This window comes from Genypterus blacodes, unplaced genomic scaffold (genome assembly GCF_046128005.1).
Source record: "Genypterus blacodes isolate CSIRO-AG114 ecotype Tasmania unplaced genomic scaffold, CSIRO-AGI_Gbla_v1 ptg000043l_1, whole genome shotgun sequence".
In the NCBI taxonomy this organism is placed as follows: Eukaryota; Metazoa; Chordata; class Actinopteri; order Ophidiiformes; family Ophidiidae; genus Genypterus; species Genypterus blacodes.
Genome location: NW_027466856.1, coordinates 40007 through 57874, shown reverse-complemented (window position 1 = coordinate 57874; position 17868 = coordinate 40007). Strand labels below are relative to the sequence as shown.

Here is a 17868-nt window from a genome sequence, read left to right as displayed (position 1 = left end):
TCTTTTTTTCCCTCAGGATCTTGTAGCTTTTTCCTTCCGCTTTTGTCTCCTTCACTAAGGATACGAGGAGAGAGGAGCTGACGGGCTGTGAGTTCAGGGTCACCACTAGATGGCAGCAGAGATGCAGGTTCTGGCTGTTATTTGGAGGAACAGAGTAACGCTTTCCTACTCAGCATGTTTTATTTAACAGATTGTTGTTATGGCGACATAAGATGAGTTCATTTATTATTTTATTGTTTTTTTTATTGTTCAGATCCACACTGAACACACATCAGTCATTTTAACTTTTGCTTATTGGCCTTGAAACCCAACTTGACCCCTGTGACCCCATAGCACTTTTACTTTTTTCTTTTTTAACCCTTTGTTTTTACTGACACCACTTTTCCAAGTATGACTTTGGATCGGTTCCAATTCTGAGTTCAATCGCAAGTACAATCAAGCTGAGTACAATCGAAGGCACCAGAAGAGTTTTGGAACATCCTCTAACATGGTAGACCAGATAGACTCCCTAGTCACCTGGGGGTTTAGGATCAAGCTGTGAGAAACAATCACATAAGAGCTCCAACCCAGAAACACCTCAGTTCCACACAGTCATTTCCAAATCTCACTTTCAATAAGCTTAACCCAGCAGTGGCGACCCTCAGACGGGACAGATCCTGATGCTGTCAGAGCTCGTGCTGAACTGGCCCAGGGCGAAGTCCAGCCCCACCCCGACGCCGCTGCCCACCCCGAAGGCTGCGTAAACCGGCTGGGTGAAGTTCGCCCTGAAGCTGTGGAGGTGCGTCATGCTGCCGGCCACGCTGTAGAAGGACAGCAGCCCCGCGGACAGGTCCAGGTAGATCCCCACACGGGGGGAGTACGTGACCTCTATGTCCCTCTTCTCGTTGTCGTGCATGGCCAAGCAGCGGGTGTCCGACAGCTCCAGACTCCAGGACTGGGCGTTGTAGCCGAGTCCCGCCCTGGCGTCCGAGCCCTTCCTGGTCAGCGCCCCGTAAGTCACGCCCATGGAGGAGCCGCGCCCTCTCCACTCCACCTCCCAGTAGCACTGCTGGGCATTGAGAGGGCTCTGGCACAGGACCTGGGTCCAGCCGTCAAAGCGCTGGGGGATGTCGGGGTAAGGCTGCACCGCCCCCTGCAGGGTGGCTTTGGTGTTGCCGTCGGATATAGCCAGACGTTTGTGTGCAGTGTTGGGGTCAAGGGTCAACATCACAGAGTCTAGGAGAGAGAAGATGGTTGTTAACTGGATAAAAAAAGAGGAGATGTGGCAACTCGAGTACGAGTAGAAATATTTTTGACTCAGTAAGGATTAAATTTGACACTAATGAAGTATTTCCCCTTTGTTTCTTTGCCCTCATGTTGTTTAGAGATGTTTGGTGAATGACACTCACACTGTAGGAACTCCTCTCTGGTCCTGGGCTCCGGGGCCTGGATGCTGTCCAGGTTGATCTCCCTCACTGGAAAACCAAAGGACCCATTAGCTCATATTTGAAAGGAAAGAAAGAAGTAAAAAATAAACTGAGGCGGTGAATGAACTCACATGCAGGGAAGATGGGAGCATCATTCATCATGATGTCAGGCGTGGGGGAATCCAGGAAGAGGTTTGGGTTCACTGTCCAATGAGAAAACAATGAGGATGACGGTTTTGTTATGAAAATATGCGTTTTGTGGCTCATAACTCATTTGTTTTTTGCAGGATTTCACCATCGTACCATCTATGGGTGATTCAGGCACAGCGCCCATCCCCCCTGTTGAGAGAAAACAGGAAAACAAAGTTCATGAGTTCCTGGCAGGTCAGGAGTGGGAAAACAAGAGTTGGAATCAGGCCTTACATGGGCTTCCTCCTGCAGGCAGTGTGCTGTTGGCCGGCGCAATTGGAGTGGCAGGAGTGGCAGAACGCCGGTTTGAGCGGAAGAGGCTGCTGATCGATGCCATCCGGCTGAAACCTGAACCAACTCCAGGATGAGGAAGAAGAGGAGGACAGAAAACAAAATCACTCTTAGAATCTAAAGAGAGTTATCGGGATCGTTTTTTTTCACTTCAGATAGACGCTGTACCTCCTGTCGATGCTGGTGCAGGAGTTTGGGCTGGAGCGGGAGGTGGGCTGGCTGGGGTTGGAGCAGGAGCAGGAGCAGGAGCTTGGGCCGGCGTTGCCTGCCTGTGACTGGGCCTGGTCCAGAGAGATGGGGACTCCCTGCGGCTGGGAGTTGGGCTGGGCGTTGGGTTTGTCTCCCTGACTGTTAGGAGGAAGTATAAGATCGGGATCAGAGCTGAAATGTGTCAAATGAGCCACGTCCACAGCAGAATGAGTCTTATACCCGGTTCTCTGTCGTCTCTCCTCTGCCTGTCCCGAGGTCTGGAGGCATTTGTGACTCCTCTGTCTGCTACAAGGGAAGAAGCAAAAGGTTGAAAACTTACATTTCTCTGGTTTGATAGGATTTAGGAGATTTTGCTTTCATTCTCGCTGACCGACTTTACAAAACGGCAGAGTAGACATTTAGCCTGGAACCCCTGATAGCTTTAAAACTACGTATAACCTATATTTAAGCCGCGTGAAAATGGATTCATTTGGTTTAAACTGTGAAAATTGTAGCAGCAGATTAAAATGATTGACTCATGAAATACAGATTTTGCAAAGCAAACTCTACTGTGTGTGTGAATTTAGCTCAAATTCACTCTGTAGACCCGAGACTTAAAGACCCGAGTCTCTAAGTCCCCCCCCGCCCCCGGTCTCACCTCGTGGCGTGTCTCTACTCCTCACGTCCAGACTTCTCAGGCCTCCGCCCACTCCTCGCTTTTCTACCTTTCGACCTACCACTGAAAGGTTTGGCGTGGAGGCAATAAAGACAAAACATTACGCATGAAATAAGGAAGAAACGACATAAGAGCGATGGTAGAGAATGGAGTATTGGACGTACTTGGGGAGCGGCTGTTTGAGCTGCGAGCGCCCAGACCAGAGAACACTAGAGAGGGGAAAGAGCCGTGAGTTCTGAGAATGAGGGAAACTTAAAATGCTACGATGTCACCCAAAGAAGTGGAACCTCACATTTTAAAAGGCTTTTCTGTCCTCCATTCCGGTTGGCTGGATGAGAGAAAGACGCTGTTAGAACTCTTACAACTGTTATTAATCATGGTTACGTTCAAAAGAATCCATGTCAAAACTCACCGTCTCCCAATGTGAACATGGTCGTGTCATTAACTGAGAAAGAAATTAAGATAAAAATGATGTAACTGCACAAATTTAATAAGTAAATATGAATTATTTTTGTGGGACAGACCTGTTTTGGTGATCTTGTCCAGCTCCTGGTTGCACATGTCCTCCACTCGCTCCCTGAGGTCCAGGATGGCTTCTCTTACGGGCTCAAGCGTAGCCTCCTGATTGACCACCACCTTGGGCAGATCCCCCGACTCCAGGGGATTGCACAAGGACTCGTACGTCTGGACGAAACGCCGCACATCAGTTAACGCTTTCAGAAGAACCTTCTTGGTCTCGACCTCCTGCTCCTCCACCTCCTTACCTGCAGATAGTAGATGTGGTCCTCGCAGCTTCCCAGGTCCTTCATCTGTGCTTCCCTCCTCTGCAGCTCCTTGACCTCCGTCTGCAGGCTGTCCACCACCTCCTGGGCCTGGTTCATCTTCTCCATGCCAGCATGTTCCAGCACCTCCTCCAGCAGCTCCTGCAGGCGCTCCACAGACTGCTTAAGCTCAGTCAGCACCAGCTCCGTGTCGTCATGCACCCTGACCTCAGAACGCTTTGCGTGCAGGGAGAGAGACGGACAAACGGATCCCATAGGTGATCATGTCCAGCAAAGGTACAAATCATCTTTTAATTTATTTTAATTTAATGAGTGCATTGGATTATTTGTTCATTTTTATTTATTTATGTATATTTTTATTTTATTTTATTTTATTTTATTTTATTTTATTTTATTCTATTTTATTACTGGATTGGATTTTTTTGTATTGCTGATTTTCTAGTGTTGTTTTCTATATTTGGTGTATGTTTATAGTCTTTAACACCTGAATTTCCATTTCTGGGGCCCAATAAATGATCTCATTTTATTCTCCATTGAAAGCAGACCTACCTTCATCACCTCCATCACCTTCTTCATGTCCTTCAGCTCCTGCTCCCTGTCCCTCAGCCGCTGGTGAGTCTCAGTGTGCAGGGTGGACAGCACTTTCTAAAGGGAGGACACACGAGGACACGACGTCACAAACAGAGAGACTCCACCTCACACACATGCGTGAAGCACGAGGAAACGCTGCCCTGCGGGCGATGACAAACTGACACGGAGAGTAACAACAGAGGGTGGAGAGATCAATCTAGACTGGAATGTTGTTAGGAATGTTCTCAGCCTAGACTCAAAAGGAGCAGCAGTTACCAGCTGGGAGCGGGTGCCACCTTAAATAGAATCCACCTTAAATAGAAAATAACAGGCTTTTTATGTTTCCATGATAAAATGGAATGGTTGAGTCCCGTTTCATTCAGGCCTTCGCCCCTGCCTACCTGTTTCTCGATGCGCTCGACCTTGGTGGACACACACTCGTGGTCCTTGTGGAGGTTGCTGGTGCACAGCCAGCAGACGAACATCTTACACTGGCGACAGTAGAACTCCTCCAGGTACTTGTGCTGGGTGCAAATCTTCTCGGCCAAGTTTCCCGTGGGTGGGATAAGTTCGTGCTGCTTCAGGGACTTCTTGGTCTGGTGGGGCTTCAGGTGGGCTTCACAGTATGAGCTCATACACACCAGGCAGCTCTTGATCGCCGCCCGCTGCTTGCCTTGGCACATGTCGCATAGTACGGTTGATGAAGACAGCCTCCGACCGCCTTTGGATTTGGATGAGGAGGCCGATTTAGCACTTCGCATGGACTCACGCACTTCTGACTTGCTGACGCCTTTGCGGAGCTGCTCCACAGCTTCTGCCAGCATGGTGTTCCTGGACAGAGCGGGCTTGGGGCAGAAGGTTTGCCGGCATTGGGGGCAGCTGTAGATCCCCTTGGGGTCATCCTTGCTCCAGTAGTCCTTGATGCAGCCCATGCAGTAGCTGTGCCCACAGGGGATGGTGACCGGGTCATTGGGGAGGTCCAGGCATACGGGGCAGTTAAACTGCTCCTCTGTCCACAGCGTACTACTCATCCTGACACAGTGGAGAGGAGAAACAAGCAGGTAGATAAGAGAGAATAGAAAGATGGAGGGGTGGAGGTGGGTTGAATGAAGAGAATCAGTCAGAGCAGGAGAGAGAAGGAGAGAGAACCACAGAGATGAAGAGAGGCTGTGATTTGTCCTGGGCTGTCAGAGAGGAAATGCTCTCTTTTTTACAGTCACAGGTGAGAGCAGTGAGAGGACAGGTGGGCGGGGCCAGAGCCACCAGGCAGGTCCAGCAGGGAAAACTGGTGCTGGGGGAAAACTGCTCAGTGTCAGGAAGCTGCAATGGAAATGGATATTAGCACAATTATTTGATCAAGCCCAGCCTGAGCCAATAATGTGTAAATATCTGCAAATCATGATTCCAAAATCAGAATTCAAAGACATTCTGTGGCTAAAAGGTGCTTTAAATTACTTCAAATGCAGCATCATGGGCCAACAAACAAATAAACAGACAAAAGAAAAACATATCAATGAGCAATGGTTGTTTTGCTTGGTTTTCTGTACATTTTATCCTCCAACTAAAACATGAGCCCCTGTAGACGAATCACCACCGGCCACTAGGGGGCAGCAAATGCCTGCAGCCACATTTATACTTGACTAAGTTTTACTGCAGATGTTAGTAAACGGTGGGGAACATCGGCGAACAATCCACCGAGTGTTTCGTTCGGTTACTCCTAGATCGCTCTCAGCAGTCACGAATCGAAAATAGCCCAAGAATGACGCAGGTAACATCACTGTTTTACCATCAAACCATTTCCGTTTGGTTCCGTAGCTTGTTGCTAAAAACTAGCCTGTGGGTAAACATGTCGTCTCCTCTCAGTAAACGCGGCTCATTTCGAGAACAAAAGTAGATTTAAGTGAACATTAGGCACTAATATCGCGTTTACTTGTGTTTAACTCTTTGTTTCTTTAGCACCACGTCACCATACAGGCAGGGGGGCAGCGGCCGGCGGTGCAGAGATGCTCGCAGTGCTGTGTGTTGTATCACTGTCCGCTGTGCAGCCCGGACGTGTTCAAACCGTCACACCGATGCAAAGTGCTCACACACCTCCGCTGTCACCTGTCCAGGGCCGTTCACTTCAAAGGTACCAAGGAAACATGAACACATCCAAACAAATAATAAATACAATCTGAATTAGCTATGGATTTCCTACATTAAACACAATTACGGCATCCTTCTGAAAAAGACCCTTCCATCGTGAATATTAGTCTTAACAAATGTAAATATTGCTGATGAATTGAGCAAATTCTGATGGTTCCTCTGTTGTTTTTGTTTTCCTTTAGTTATGTTACGTCATGTTTCATAATAATTGGGGTGATGAGTGCTGCTGTGATGATGAATGATGTTGATACGTGTTCTTGTTCTTGTCTCCTATTGTCTTCCTCCGTCCATTAAGCTGCTCATTACTGAAGCACCACAGGGTCGCAGTTTCCCAGATGTCTAATTAGCAGAATCAGCACTTTTTATTTAAATGTATATATTAACGAGGCTTCATCTCTCCTCCCACAGGCTATGATATTTATAAGTGCAATCTGGGCTGCAGGCCTCAGGCTCATTTCCACTGTTTCTGCACTAAGCTGTTTCTGAACCGTAACCAGTTCCTCCATCATCTGAATACAAAGCATCACTCCCTTCCTCCCGTGGATCCGTCTGTCTGCCTCGGCGTTACAGATAACGACGGCGACGCGTCTGCAGGGGTGACTAACGCAGGTTTATCTGATGCTGATGCAAGCCTGACTTGTGATTGCGCGCTGAGCTTGTCTGCGGCGGAGGATGAAACGGCGTGGACATCAGATAATTTCTCAAATGTAGACGCGGCCTTTGCGAGCGAGGGGCCCTCAGATGATGTTCAGATGAGTTCACATCCAGCGAAAGCCGGGCCGAAGGAACGCGTCACATGCCCACAGTGCAACCTGGGAATGAACAAACGAAGCGCACACATGAAACGGAAACACTTCAACAGAGCGGCACTGAGTTCACTCATCAGAGGTCAGAGCTTCTTTATTTATGATTCACAATTGCCGTGCTGGCTTGTTAATTACGTTGTTTTATTCTCCATAGATCCCAGTAACGCACCAATAGAACTACTGACCGATGTTGAAAGAACTGACCGCCACTTGGCCCCCACACGTAAGTAGAAATATCCACAGGAACACAGGCCTAAAATTGTAATATGTTGAGGAAAAAGTCTAAATGTTCCACTGTTGATCTGTGATGACCCCCAGTCTGGGTTTAGGGCTCAAACCGTTGTTTTGATCAATCCACAGCCGTGCAGCTGGAGATCTTGACCCAGCTGAGAATAGTCCGCGAGCAGCAGAGCCGAATCCTGCAGCTTCTTCAGAAACTCGCCCGTGCAGACGATGACGGCGAAGCTCCTGACTCCACTCCAGACGTTGTGGCAGCCATGTTCCCCATCGCTGATGAGTCTGGCCTCGCTGACTTGGAGATGAAGCTCGGTCAAAGCCCAGACTGGAGGAATCGCATTGTGAGCGTGATGCAATGCTCGATTGTCCATTCAGGGTTTAAGCTGAAATCTTCTCAGTTTGAACTCACTTTGTGGTTTCAGCTCAACTTCTTTGGGAATACTGAAGGACTCCCCATTGATCAAACGGTGCGGAGAATACTGGAGAGGATGCTGTCCAACACATTTGCAAAGAGAATGACCTGGAAAGGGGAAAACAATACCGCCTCCTTTGCATCTTCATGCTTAGTGGAGATAATCAATGGTAAGCAAAGAACTTGTTGGCAGCTGCACATTAAAAGGAGCCAGTCTGTAAGTCTTGTGTGTTTGTGTTCCAGATGCAGTGAGGAGGAACAGCCTGTGTGCCCGAGCTGCAGACACAGCGGTCGCTTATGTGATGAAGAGGTGGCTGCAGCAGGCTGGAGAGTGTGATGAAGGAGCGAAGGAAGGAGGAGAGAGATCAGAAGAGGTGAATGTTTCTCATAGAAGCTCAACCTGCCTGCTTTTCCCAACACTTGCAGACACGTTCATGTATTCCTAATGCTCATCAATCAATATGTAGAGACATTTCTTGTTGACTGAAATATGTGTTTTTTGCAGCATCAATGACCTCCACACTCCAGGCCAAGAATATTGCTAGTAAGCGAATGTTTCAGATTTACAATCTATTATCTCTGTATTTGTGCGTGTGTGTGTGTGGCGATTGAAATAATTCATTTAAATCTAAATAAACGATGAGGAAGTCATGGGAATGCGTGAGTATTGATCTCCTCTGGTGATGGCAAACTGAGTTTTTAGAAGAAAAGAAAGATCTAATGCTTTCAAATGGATTAGCTTCCTGAACTCTTTCCAGTCAACAATGAGCAGCAGATGTCCACACAGCCTTCATCTGGTGAATCAATGTTCATGGACCTCTAGGAAATTCTCAGACAGAATTTGTATACAAAGGTTAAATAAAATTGCTGATTGGATCAATACTTATTGGCAGGTTTCAGTCGGTCTGATGCGCTCAAATACGATGGCTCTCAGTGAAGTTTAGCCAGAGTAATGCTAATGGCCATGTATACACTGACAGGGAGTGTTACCACTGGTTTTATCTGGTTTATATTGTCCAATTCCAACAATGTAATACTACAATACTACAACAGTGACACATTCTCAAGTCACGTTGTTGTCAAAGATCATATAAGTTGTCAAGATAGGTATCAGTAGCCAATCAGATCAGAAGACTCAAGTTAATTTAATGTCTTTGCACAATATATTGTTATGATAAATTACCACATCTTGGATGCCCGGAAAACTAAAAGTACCAAGTGTATTATTTTCCCACAATATACCCAAACTATAACCACAATATGGGGCGTTAAGTCGTCCCCATCGTCACCAAAGCGAGAACGGAAGTGCATCCTCTGGTTTCTCCTGCGCTGCTGCACTCTTTGTTTACGGTCTTCCGGTTACGAACCCGGTCTGTTGTCAGCACGTGGTTTTTGCTCATTTTAAAGTAATTTTACGGTTTGAGCAAATGTCGGAGAAGACCGTGAGGCGTCCGGTGGTCGGGGTCGGGGTGCTGGTGACAGATGAAGCCCACCCAGGCTGCGTCCTGCTGGGAAAGCGAATAAGTGCGACGGGCAGAGGGAAGTACCAACTCCCCGGGGGGCACCTGGAGTTTGGGTAGGCGGGTAACATAAAGCTGCTAGTTCACTAAATAACACATTAAATAACATTTGACGTGGCCACAACTCTAATATGACTAAACGTTTACTCCTAATCATTTAAATACAAAAGTTACTAAGTTACAGGGGGTAGCTACTGTATCAAAACAATGAACAATAAATATAGGTTACATTTACATGAACACGTTTACACTGAACAGGAACGAACCTCAATCAAATCCCTTTAAAGGTGAGTTATTACGAGATTAACATACTACACACATCTATCTAAATTATACCTTCATTGGCAGAGATTCAAAAACAGGCTAAATCGGGGTTTAAGTAAAAATATGATAAAATGTAAAAGTACATGATAAGAAAGAAAACTAAGAATACATTGATTAAAATTCAAACAGAGATACATATCAGGGAAAAAAGACGAGATAAAATGTGTAAAATGAATATATAAATGTAAATTAAAATTAGAAAGCAATAATAATAAAGTAAGAGCCTAAATGACTTCCTCCTGCTGATGTTGACTCTTTGATTTGTGTTTGTGGCCCACAGAGAGACGTGGGAGCAGTGCGCCCTCAGGGAGGTGATGGAGGAGACGGGCGTGCGCTTGGCCAACGTCCGCTTTGCCTCAGTGGTGAACTCCATCAAGCTGGAGGAGCAGTATCACTGCGTCGGCATCATCATGCAAGGAGAGCTGGACAGGAGACACTCAACAGAGCCCTCCAACCTGGAACCAGAGAAGAACGAAGGTGCAGTATGTGTGTTAGACGGGCGCCTGGAGCGGGCTCTGTCGCCCAAAACCGCCTCCGTTAACCGTGGGAATCATCTTGTCTCACTGGCAGGCTGGACGTGGACGCGGTGGGAAGAGTTTCCGCCCGAGGAGCAGCTTTTCCTGCCGCTGGTTGAGCTGAGGCAGCAAAGCTTCCAGCCCTTTTCAACAACGTAGTAACACACACTGAACGCAACGCAGTAACACACACATCGCATCCTTCAATGTTTACGTCAGTGGTCAGTTTTCATCACGTTTCTCTCTTGCTATACATTCTGTAACATCTTATACCTGTTATAGTAGTAAATGTTTATTTCTCTATTTAGGAATTGATGAGATTTGAACACGAGAGTTTGTATTAAAAGATGTTAATAATTTATTGGTATTGTGAGCATTGATGAACATACATGTAAGTCGGACATTGAATGTTTTCAAACAATTTAGAACCAATGTTTTTTATAGTATTAGTAGTATTATGTTTGATTATAGTTTACACACATAAACACATTTCCATCGCACTTCACTTACTCATCAATGCGACAATACTGCATCAGTTGAGGATAGAAAATATTCCTGCAAACCACATAATGATGTGCTTAATTCATATTAAAAAAAAAGTATAAAATGTATCAGACATATTTCATAAATACGATTATTTTTGGATGGAGCCTGAACACAACACAGGTGCTCTGTTCCCCTCTTGCACTCTCCCCACATCACATCACATCACGGTGGTCATGGTGACGGCCAGTGCCAGCAGCGCGGTCCACAGGGTGGCGGCGGCTGCCACGGCGCCGCTGGTGTGAAATAGTTTGTCGTGCACATGCTGGATGATGTGGCGGGCGCCGCTGTAGGCCTCCTCGCACGCCGGCTTGATTTGGTCCTCGGGGAGCTCGAAGCCGTACTCGCCGGTGTCCCTCAGCTCAAAGGTGTAGGCGAAGGGGATCCCCTGCAGCCGCGCCCAGTCTCTGGACGAGCCAGAGTTTGGGTCTAGTAGGGGAAACATTTGAAACGGGTCAACTCACTGATCCGGCTGCTATCCCGTAAGATTCCAGGGATGTCTGTACTCACACAAAATATCTGGCGACGTTCCCACTCTGTACTCCTTCCCGTGCACCTTCTTTATGGCCTCTGCTGCAGCCAGGCCCACCTCCATCTACGGAAACACACACACATACAATCTTTGAAACGGCGAGTGAAATAGCTGGCTTGCCAAAAGAAGTATACATGAGTGCAGGTTTCCATGACGACTGTGCTGTAAAGATTGCATACGTGCTGTTCATACCAGCTCGTCGTAGTTGGGCGCCGCGACGTTGGGGTGTCCATAGGGAACCAGGAGCAGCTGGCTGTAGGAGTGGATGGTGAGGAAACACAGGATGTCATTCTTCCGCTGCCGTACGAAGTTGGTGACGGCCTGCGCCTCGGGCTCGGACGTGGGTCTGCTCCCGGGGAAAATGTTTGAGCAGCAGTTGAACGATACGCCCTCCGCTGTAAGAAAGGTAAGGATTATAGTCCCTCCTCAGCCACACCGGGGATGTAAAGCCTCCCGTGGCGTATCGGTTTACTCACTGCCCCAGTTGGCGTCGAAGTTTCGGTTGAGGTCGGTGCCCAAACACTCGCAGCCTTCCGGCCCTGGAGATCTGGACTTCCTCCACAGCCGAGTCTAGAAGAAAAAAAACGTCAAGAATTGTATAAATTGGTTGTATCTGCGTACTTAAGATCTCCAAAGAGTTTGTGAGAAAGCCTGCGATGTCTTTACAGTGTTGTCTTTCCAGGAGTAGATGTAGCCGTCAATGTTCAGCACAGGGGTGACGTAGAAGTCCAAGTTCATCATCAGCGCGTTCATGCCGGGGTCTGTTTTGTACGTTTCCAGGATCTAGTTTGAAGGAGAAAGAAGATGAAACGAATGCTCGTAATTCCCCCATTTTGTGACTATAAAGCAGTCATATTTGGAGACATTAACGCCAGGAACTCACCTGTCCGACGAAGTACTGACAGAAGGCCGGGGCGATCCATTCCCTGGCGTGGATCCCACAGTCCATCCATATGGCCTTCTTTGGCATCCCAGTGTTATTCATGCCAATCTACACACACACATGCACATATGTAACACAGACACACTCGTCTGATTGTGCCGAAACGCTTCCGTACGTTCAGGATTTGAAAGGTTTGTTACCTTGAGCAAGCTGATGGTTCTATTCTCGTAGGTTTGGCCATAGTCCACGATTGATACGACGTCACTGTGCGCCTTTTGGATCTGAGCCATCCAGGTGCTGATCTACAGGGTGAGTGAGTGAGTGAGTGGGTGGGTGGTTAGGTGAGTGAGTGAGTGAGTGAGTGGGTGAGTGAGTGAGTGAGTGAGTGAGTATTGATCAGGGTTCTCACCTCTGCCATTGGGTGGTATTTGTAGTAGTTGTACTCTTGGCTGTTACACACACACACACACACACACACACAAGAGAAACGGTGTTTTCATGAGTGAAATTTAACATCACAATTACAAACAAACAACTTTTTGCCCATTTTTAGCGTATGTAAAGGTCTAATGTTGTCTTTGGTCTTGCTTATTTAAGCTAGTATAAGCTTATGCATGAGACTTTAGTATACATGCAGTAAAGTACACATTTGAACCTCCAGATTGTGTAAAACTACATTTACAAAACTACATAAACATTTAGAAGCGCACAGGGAAATTTCTGCAGAAGCACAAGTGAATATTTCACATTATCGCAATCTCAGGTGCTCTTATTTTGGCATTTTGGTGAAAGATCGATACATTTACATAAAGTTGTGAGGTGACCTTGTAGGGTTACTTTTGTATTTTTCAGATCTGTGAGTTTAATATTGTAAAAAGTCAAAAGTTGTGAAAGGACAGCTGGATGAAGCTCCGTATCTCAAAGTCCTCTCATACATTGCGGAAGAAAACATTCATATCTATGGCATTTAGTATTAACTCTCCTTTTAAAAATCCTCATTAGAGTGGAGAGAGACGGCCACTGTGGACAGAGTTACACAAGCAGCCAGGACTCTACAATACCAGGAAATGTTTACAGGAAATGGGCTCCAGCACCCGACGACATTAGGAGTCACACATGTAACCTGAACAGAACCTGAAGAAGATGTTTCCTTCCAGTATGATACATATTCACTACAGCCATTTTCCAAGCATCACACATTCTGCTCTCACCTCTGCACGGTCGGCGCTCCCATGGCCGCCAGCATCACGGCCAGGCTCAGTCCCACACAGGTCAACATGTTTGTGATGTTTGAAACAACCTCAGGATGCTTTGAGCCTTTTTATAGAGGCGGTATCTGATAGCGACACAACTTTGACTCGTCTTACGCACCAGCCGGCGTCACTCGGTTAATGTGTACTTGCAGTTTATGACTTTATGACTTTTTGCTGAACACAGACATTTTTATGACTGAACTCTATGTCATTTAGACATGTTTACACCATTATTGTGTACTTGTTAGGGTAATAGTTAGAAATGGAGTGGAGCTTGTTCTGGTAGTGGGGTGTACATATTTTGGTCCCCATACCCCACTTTGAGAACCGCTTGACGAACTATTCAGTGTGGATGAATGTGTTCAAGAAGTACTGAAGTAGAATTACCATATTGTACAAATGGGGAAAACAATAAGAATACTATAGAAAGATAATACTCCAGATACACAAATAACAATACAAGAGTAAGTATAATAGTAATAATAAAAGAATAATCCAGTAATATCCAAGATTGTAAAGGAACAGTGGTGTTAATGTTGACGGGATCAGAGGTACATATGTGAAAGAGGGCGGAGGCAGACGAGAAACACATGAGAAAGAGAATGAAGAAGAACAAAGGTCCACCCAGCGATGTCATGGTGTCGTAAACCTGCACGTTTCACTCAGGGCCATTATAGATGAATAATTACTTTTGATCTTTAAGCTTGATTCATTTTGTACACAATCACCCTTTAAATGACATATTAGGCGTCTTATTGGATCGATTCACTTGATTAAGATCAGGTGATAGGAATCTGTGGGATATGTTGCCTTCAGTGCTAAACCTTGACCTCTCCGCTTGTTATTCAGTCTGTAATTAATGTTTGGTTGTAAAACGCAGATGAAGAGAACATTTGATAAATGTGACGAGTTTTCCCTATTAGTTTATGATTGAATCACTTGTTCCATTACATCAAAGTCCTATCTTATCACGCCGAACAATGATTATATAAGATGACTGTCTGATAGACTTCACCGTCTTGTGCAACGTCTCCATTTTTTACCTGTCCGTCTTTCTCGCGCTGTTATCAGTGACCGGCGCTTTTGACATTCAAAGCAAACAAAAGCCTCATCCGCTTTATACCGGAGACGCCACAGAGACGGAGACACCAGTGACACCAGATCTCTGCTGCAGAATCTGTTCAGTGAGGGAACCTCCGTCAATGAGCAGATGATGTGTGTATGTCCTCCATCTGACCACTAGAGGGCAGTGCCGTGCTGATATTCTATGATACCTGTACCGCAAGATGATCAGAGGTGAACAATACGGACACAGGCAGGTGAGATTGTAAAGAGCCAATAATGATAATGAAGGTGATGATACTTGAGTCTTTACTAAAGGCTACATTGTGTGCAGGTGTTCCCTTGTGGCGTGTTGTTATCAGGATTCCCCTCATGCCGGCGTCTTGGCCCGTTGACTTTAACTTGCTGCAGGAGCCTAGTTGTTGTTTCCTCAGCCGTGTCTGTAGGCTTTATGTTAATGCTCAGGCAGTAACACGCCTGCATGTTAATGACGCATCAGCAAGGCTCTGTACCCGCTCCTCTGCTGACAGGCGCAGCGTGTCTCTCCGCTAGTTGTTTTTAAGATAAAAGAACAGGCCTGTGTGTGTGTGTGTGTGTGTGTGTGTGTGTGTGTGTGTGTGTGTCTGCCTACCTGCATATACTCGCATGTGTGTGTGCATCATAGATAGAACATCAAGGTACACATCATGGATGGTTTCTTTATAATGATGGATGAAAGCATTAATGCTTTTGGATGAGAGAGGCAGGTCACACTGGCTCACAGACACAACCTTTTCACTGTATTCGTGTGTGTGTGTGTGTGTGTGTATTAGAGAGAGAGCGAGCGCATATTACCTTTACCCCACTGACAGCAACCAGGAAAGTCATTACTGCTGTGATCTTCAAAATCCGAGCTGAAAGTCTTCACCGTCTATACTCAACACAACACAAACAAATGATGCTAAACGCTGCACCATGGCAACAAAATAGTCCGACGCTACAAAATCGACAGGGCAAGTTTAGCAGCTTCACATGCTCACAGTGACCACTTAGTATGTGCAAAACACTCGAGCTGTCCATCTCCAATCTAAATGTAAAATTTAAAATACAAGAAAGTTCCCTCTAGCAATCACCCAGAATGCATAGCAGTATTAAATATGCGCAAGTCAGCCGTACGTGACAGAGGATTGTTTATTTAATCATTATTGTCATATTTGGTTGTGGAGGAAAGTGACCATCAACATATTTTCTGCCGTGGTGCAGCTTTAATCAGCACTGAAGCAGCCAGCATCCTTAATGTTCAAGTTCATTTGGTGAGGGAAATGCAGAGTCGACATTCAGACAGGCTACAAAATAGAAGACACACAACCCTGCAGGACCCAAGGGTGCTGACAGGGGCTAGAGGAGTTTCCGTTGTATTTTCAGTCTTTGATGAATGGCAATAGAGAACTGAAAGGACGGCGATGAGGAAGTGGTGAGGGCACGCTGGCATCAAATGTGTGTTTCTACCTGACTGGGGTTTTGCGTTCAAACACAAAGGGGAATGTAAGCTCAGTGAGTCAAATAGCTTTTCGACAGGTGACAGCCCTGTAGTGTGAACAGCATCCCGTAGAGGATTATGGGTAGATCCTCTGGCAACACAGAATGCATAACAAAAACACGGCTGTCAGACGCTCTCACATCACCGAGCCACAGACGCACACCAGGCAACTCTGGTGTTGGATCTGATTTCCTCCCAGGGACCCTAAAGCAAAGGTTTTCCTTGTTGGTGTTAATATAAACGGCGTGTCCGGGAGAGGAGGTAACAATCACGGCGAGTCGTTATTATGCTCACGCCGCCTGAGACGTTAAGCGGTCTCTTGAATTATGCCGTCGTAGAATAAAATTATCGTCTCGTTAGGCTGTCGGGCCTCTAAACCCCTTTCGGAGACCTGTGGCGATTCGGGGACCACACTTTGAGACTCTTAAATAGATACAAATGAGACTACAGAGCCCAATTTGTGGAGTGTGTGTCCTGAGGGATGGCATTAGATTAGATTGTATTTTTATGAGTGGATATGACCACATGGCTGTTGACCTTTTGACCGCCTCAAGGACCCCTATAGGTCCCCAGACACAGCTTGGGCACCATTCGCTCCTCTTATTACATATATTTTTACTGCATCCAAATCCAAATCTCACCGGGGTATAATTATGCACACAATATATTACTGACTGAGTAATTGCCACACATTTCAGTTTGCTATTTTTGGAAAGGTCACAGTTTGACCTTTGCCCCTAAGGGAAGATCCCACCACTCAGAATTCCTAGGCAGGGCAGCACAATCCATACAGACGCGCCGCTCAACGCAAAGAAATATCTTACGAGGTCATGGATCGATTCTTTACTCTGTGGCTTTTGGAGAGAGAGGCAGGTTAAAGGTCATTGGTAGAGTTTGACAGCAACCTGTTGAGGCGCTCCCTTCAGTTTGCCCTGCATCCCTCCTGGAGCGTTTCGATCCTGTAACCACATCTGTCTCCGGCTGGCAGGTGGGCGGCGGTGGACATGTCGCTGCCCATCTGCGCCTGGCTTCTTTCCGCCTCCTTCCCCCATCCAGCGAGCCGCTTCGTCAAGCTCCAGAGCAGACGGCAACCTCCAAGTCGATCTTGTCGGGAATCCTCCGCAGCCGAATCGCCGCGTCAGCCCTCCTTTCTTCTTCTCTGCCACGCATGTTTTGCTTGTCTTGGGGACGACAGTCTGGCCCCTGGCAGCAGATTGGATCAGGCCTCTGGTTCTGAAGTGCCGTGGTGCCCTCCTTGATGAAGATGAGCTGTACCTCTGCCAGCTGCTCTCTACTCACTCCTCTCCTACTCCGGTGAGTTGTGTGTCAGCGAGGCTTCGTCTTTTGTGTTAGTGTGTCATCATGTCACAATTACAGCAGGTGCGAGAAATTCTTATGTGCAAACTCTCCACAAAGCAGTTAAGCTGATTGTTTAAGAAGCTTAATAATAATGTAAAAAGTCTACAGAGGAAGTTTCTACCACAGCCAGCAGATGACTTCCTGTTGCCCCCGCCCATACGGTTCTCCAAAGCACCAAGATCATTCCTCCAACAGTAGCACCTGCTCTGATCACTGGGGCGTTCTATGATCGTCCCCCCGGTCTGCCAAAGCCACCGTCTCAGACCCAGCAACGCTCTACCCTCGTGTGTGTGTGTGTGTGTGATGTGAGGGAAGAAAAACCATATCCTGTTTGCAGCTTATAAATGTCCTTCCCCGTAAATCAGCAGACGTGTTGGAGAGAGGAAGCTGTCCCAGCCGTCTCCATCACTCTCCCTGAACATCCTGCAACACTCTGGCACAACTTCTTCAGACCCTCAGGTTCTCCTCGTGCTGCTGGCCCTGTTGCGGATAATAAACCGCCAACCCCGTTTCCATTAAGAAAGACAGTGAAACCTATGGAGCACGTAGAAAACAACAATCATCCAAGAATACACCATCAAACAACCCAGAGCACACACCCAGTACAACACCAACACCACCTGGACTCTTAACCACCTGGTAACAAGGTGTCAAG

At 46.7% G+C, this 17868-nt stretch overlaps 4 protein-coding genes across 4 annotated transcripts; 2 read left to right on the top strand and 2 right to left on the bottom strand.

The window, feature by feature from the left end:
* Positions 1 to 213: 213 nt before the first annotated feature.
* On the bottom strand, positions 214 to 5315 carry trim25l (tripartite motif containing 25, like). The gene is made up of 15 exons (XM_076148784.1): positions 4505 to 5315; positions 4083 to 4178; positions 3516 to 3749; positions 3276 to 3435; positions 3164 to 3196; positions 3044 to 3079; positions 2916 to 2960; positions 2734 to 2814; positions 2316 to 2381; positions 2055 to 2234; positions 1830 to 1952; positions 1710 to 1745; positions 1538 to 1609; positions 1389 to 1454; positions 214 to 1215 (listed from the first exon to the last, which is right to left on the bottom strand). Exons 1-15 carry the CDS (start codon positions 5132 to 5134, stop codon positions 641 to 643), a joined length of 2433 nt encoding a protein of 810 aa, XP_076004899.1. The 5' UTR covers positions 5135 to 5315; the 3' UTR covers positions 214 to 640.
* Positions 5316 to 5719: 404 nt separating this feature from the next.
* On the top strand, positions 5720 to 8342 carry LOC142999323 (uncharacterized). The gene is made up of 8 exons (XM_076148820.1): positions 5720 to 5871; positions 6060 to 6231; positions 6657 to 7136; positions 7209 to 7277; positions 7415 to 7632; positions 7714 to 7873; positions 7947 to 8077; positions 8209 to 8342. Exons 1-8 carry the CDS (start codon positions 5863 to 5865, stop codon positions 8215 to 8217), a joined length of 1248 nt encoding a protein of 415 aa, XP_076004935.1. The 5' UTR covers positions 5720 to 5862; the 3' UTR covers positions 8218 to 8342.
* A 692-nt stretch (positions 8343 to 9034) lies between these two features.
* nudt15 (nudix (nucleoside diphosphate linked moiety X)-type motif 15) lies at positions 9035 to 10421 on the top strand. The gene is made up of 3 exons (XM_076148836.1): positions 9035 to 9279; positions 9828 to 10024; positions 10118 to 10421. The coding sequence occupies exons 1-3, from the start codon at positions 9131 to 9133 to the stop codon at positions 10219 to 10221; spliced, it is 450 nt and encodes a 149-aa protein (XP_076004951.1). The 5' UTR covers positions 9035 to 9130; the 3' UTR covers positions 10222 to 10421.
* Positions 10422 to 10629: 208 nt separating this feature from the next.
* Positions 10630 to 13648, bottom strand: LOC142999336 (carboxypeptidase O-like). Its single transcript, XM_076148835.1, has 9 exons — positions 13232 to 13648; positions 12430 to 12469; positions 12221 to 12322; positions 12021 to 12128; positions 11804 to 11920; positions 11614 to 11707; positions 11330 to 11532; positions 11116 to 11200; positions 10630 to 11034 (listed from the first exon to the last, which is right to left on the bottom strand). The coding sequence occupies exons 1-9, from the start codon at positions 13297 to 13299 to the stop codon at positions 10766 to 10768; spliced, it is 1086 nt and encodes a 361-aa protein (XP_076004950.1). The 5' UTR covers positions 13300 to 13648; the 3' UTR covers positions 10630 to 10765.
* Positions 13649 to 17868: the final 4220 nt, after the last annotated feature.

Excerpts from the sequence above, each read along its gene's own strand:
- nudt15 (XM_076148836.1), top strand. The coding sequence starts at position 9,131 with ATGTCGGAGAAGACCGTGAGGCGTCCGGTGGTCGGGGTCGGGGTGCTG. Across the intron at positions 9,280-9,827 it reads GGGGGGCACCTGGAGTTTGG|AGAGACGTGGGAGCAGTGCG; the intron begins GTAGGCGGGTAA and ends TGTGGCCCACAG. Across the intron at positions 10,025-10,117 it reads GGAACCAGAGAAGAACGAAG|GCTGGACGTGGACGCGGTGG; the intron begins GTGCAGTATGTG and ends TCTCACTGGCAG.
- LOC142999336 (XM_076148835.1), bottom strand. The coding sequence starts at position 13,299 with ATGTTGACCTGTGTGGGACTGAGCCTGGCCGTGATGCTGGCGGCCATG. Across the intron at positions 12,323-12,429 it reads AATACCACCCAATGGCAGAG|ATCAGCACCTGGATGGCTCA; the intron begins GTGAGAACCCTG and ends CTCACCCTGTAG. Across the intron at positions 11,035-11,115 it reads AACGTCGCCAGATATTTTGT|ACCCAAACTCTGGCTCGTCC; the intron begins GTGAGTACAGAC and ends TTCCCCTACTAG.
- LOC142999323 (XM_076148820.1), top strand. Across the intron at positions 7,633-7,713 it reads CAGACTGGAGGAATCGCATT|CTCAACTTCTTTGGGAATAC; the intron begins GTGAGCGTGATG and ends TTGTGGTTTCAG. Across the intron at positions 7,874-7,946 it reads CTTAGTGGAGATAATCAATG|ATGCAGTGAGGAGGAACAGC; the intron begins GTAAGCAAAGAA and ends TTTGTGTTCCAG.
- trim25l (XM_076148784.1), bottom strand. The coding sequence starts at position 5,134 with ATGAGTAGTACGCTGTGGACAGAGGAGCAGTTTAACTGCCCCGTATGC. Across the intron at positions 2,235-2,315 it reads GAGAGACGACAGAGAACCGG|TCAGGGAGACAAACCCAACG; the intron begins GTATAAGACTCA and ends TCCTCCTAACAG. Across the intron at positions 1,610-1,709 it reads GCCTGAATCACCCATAGATG|TGAACCCAAACCTCTTCCTG; the intron begins GTACGATGGTGA and ends CTCATTGGACAG.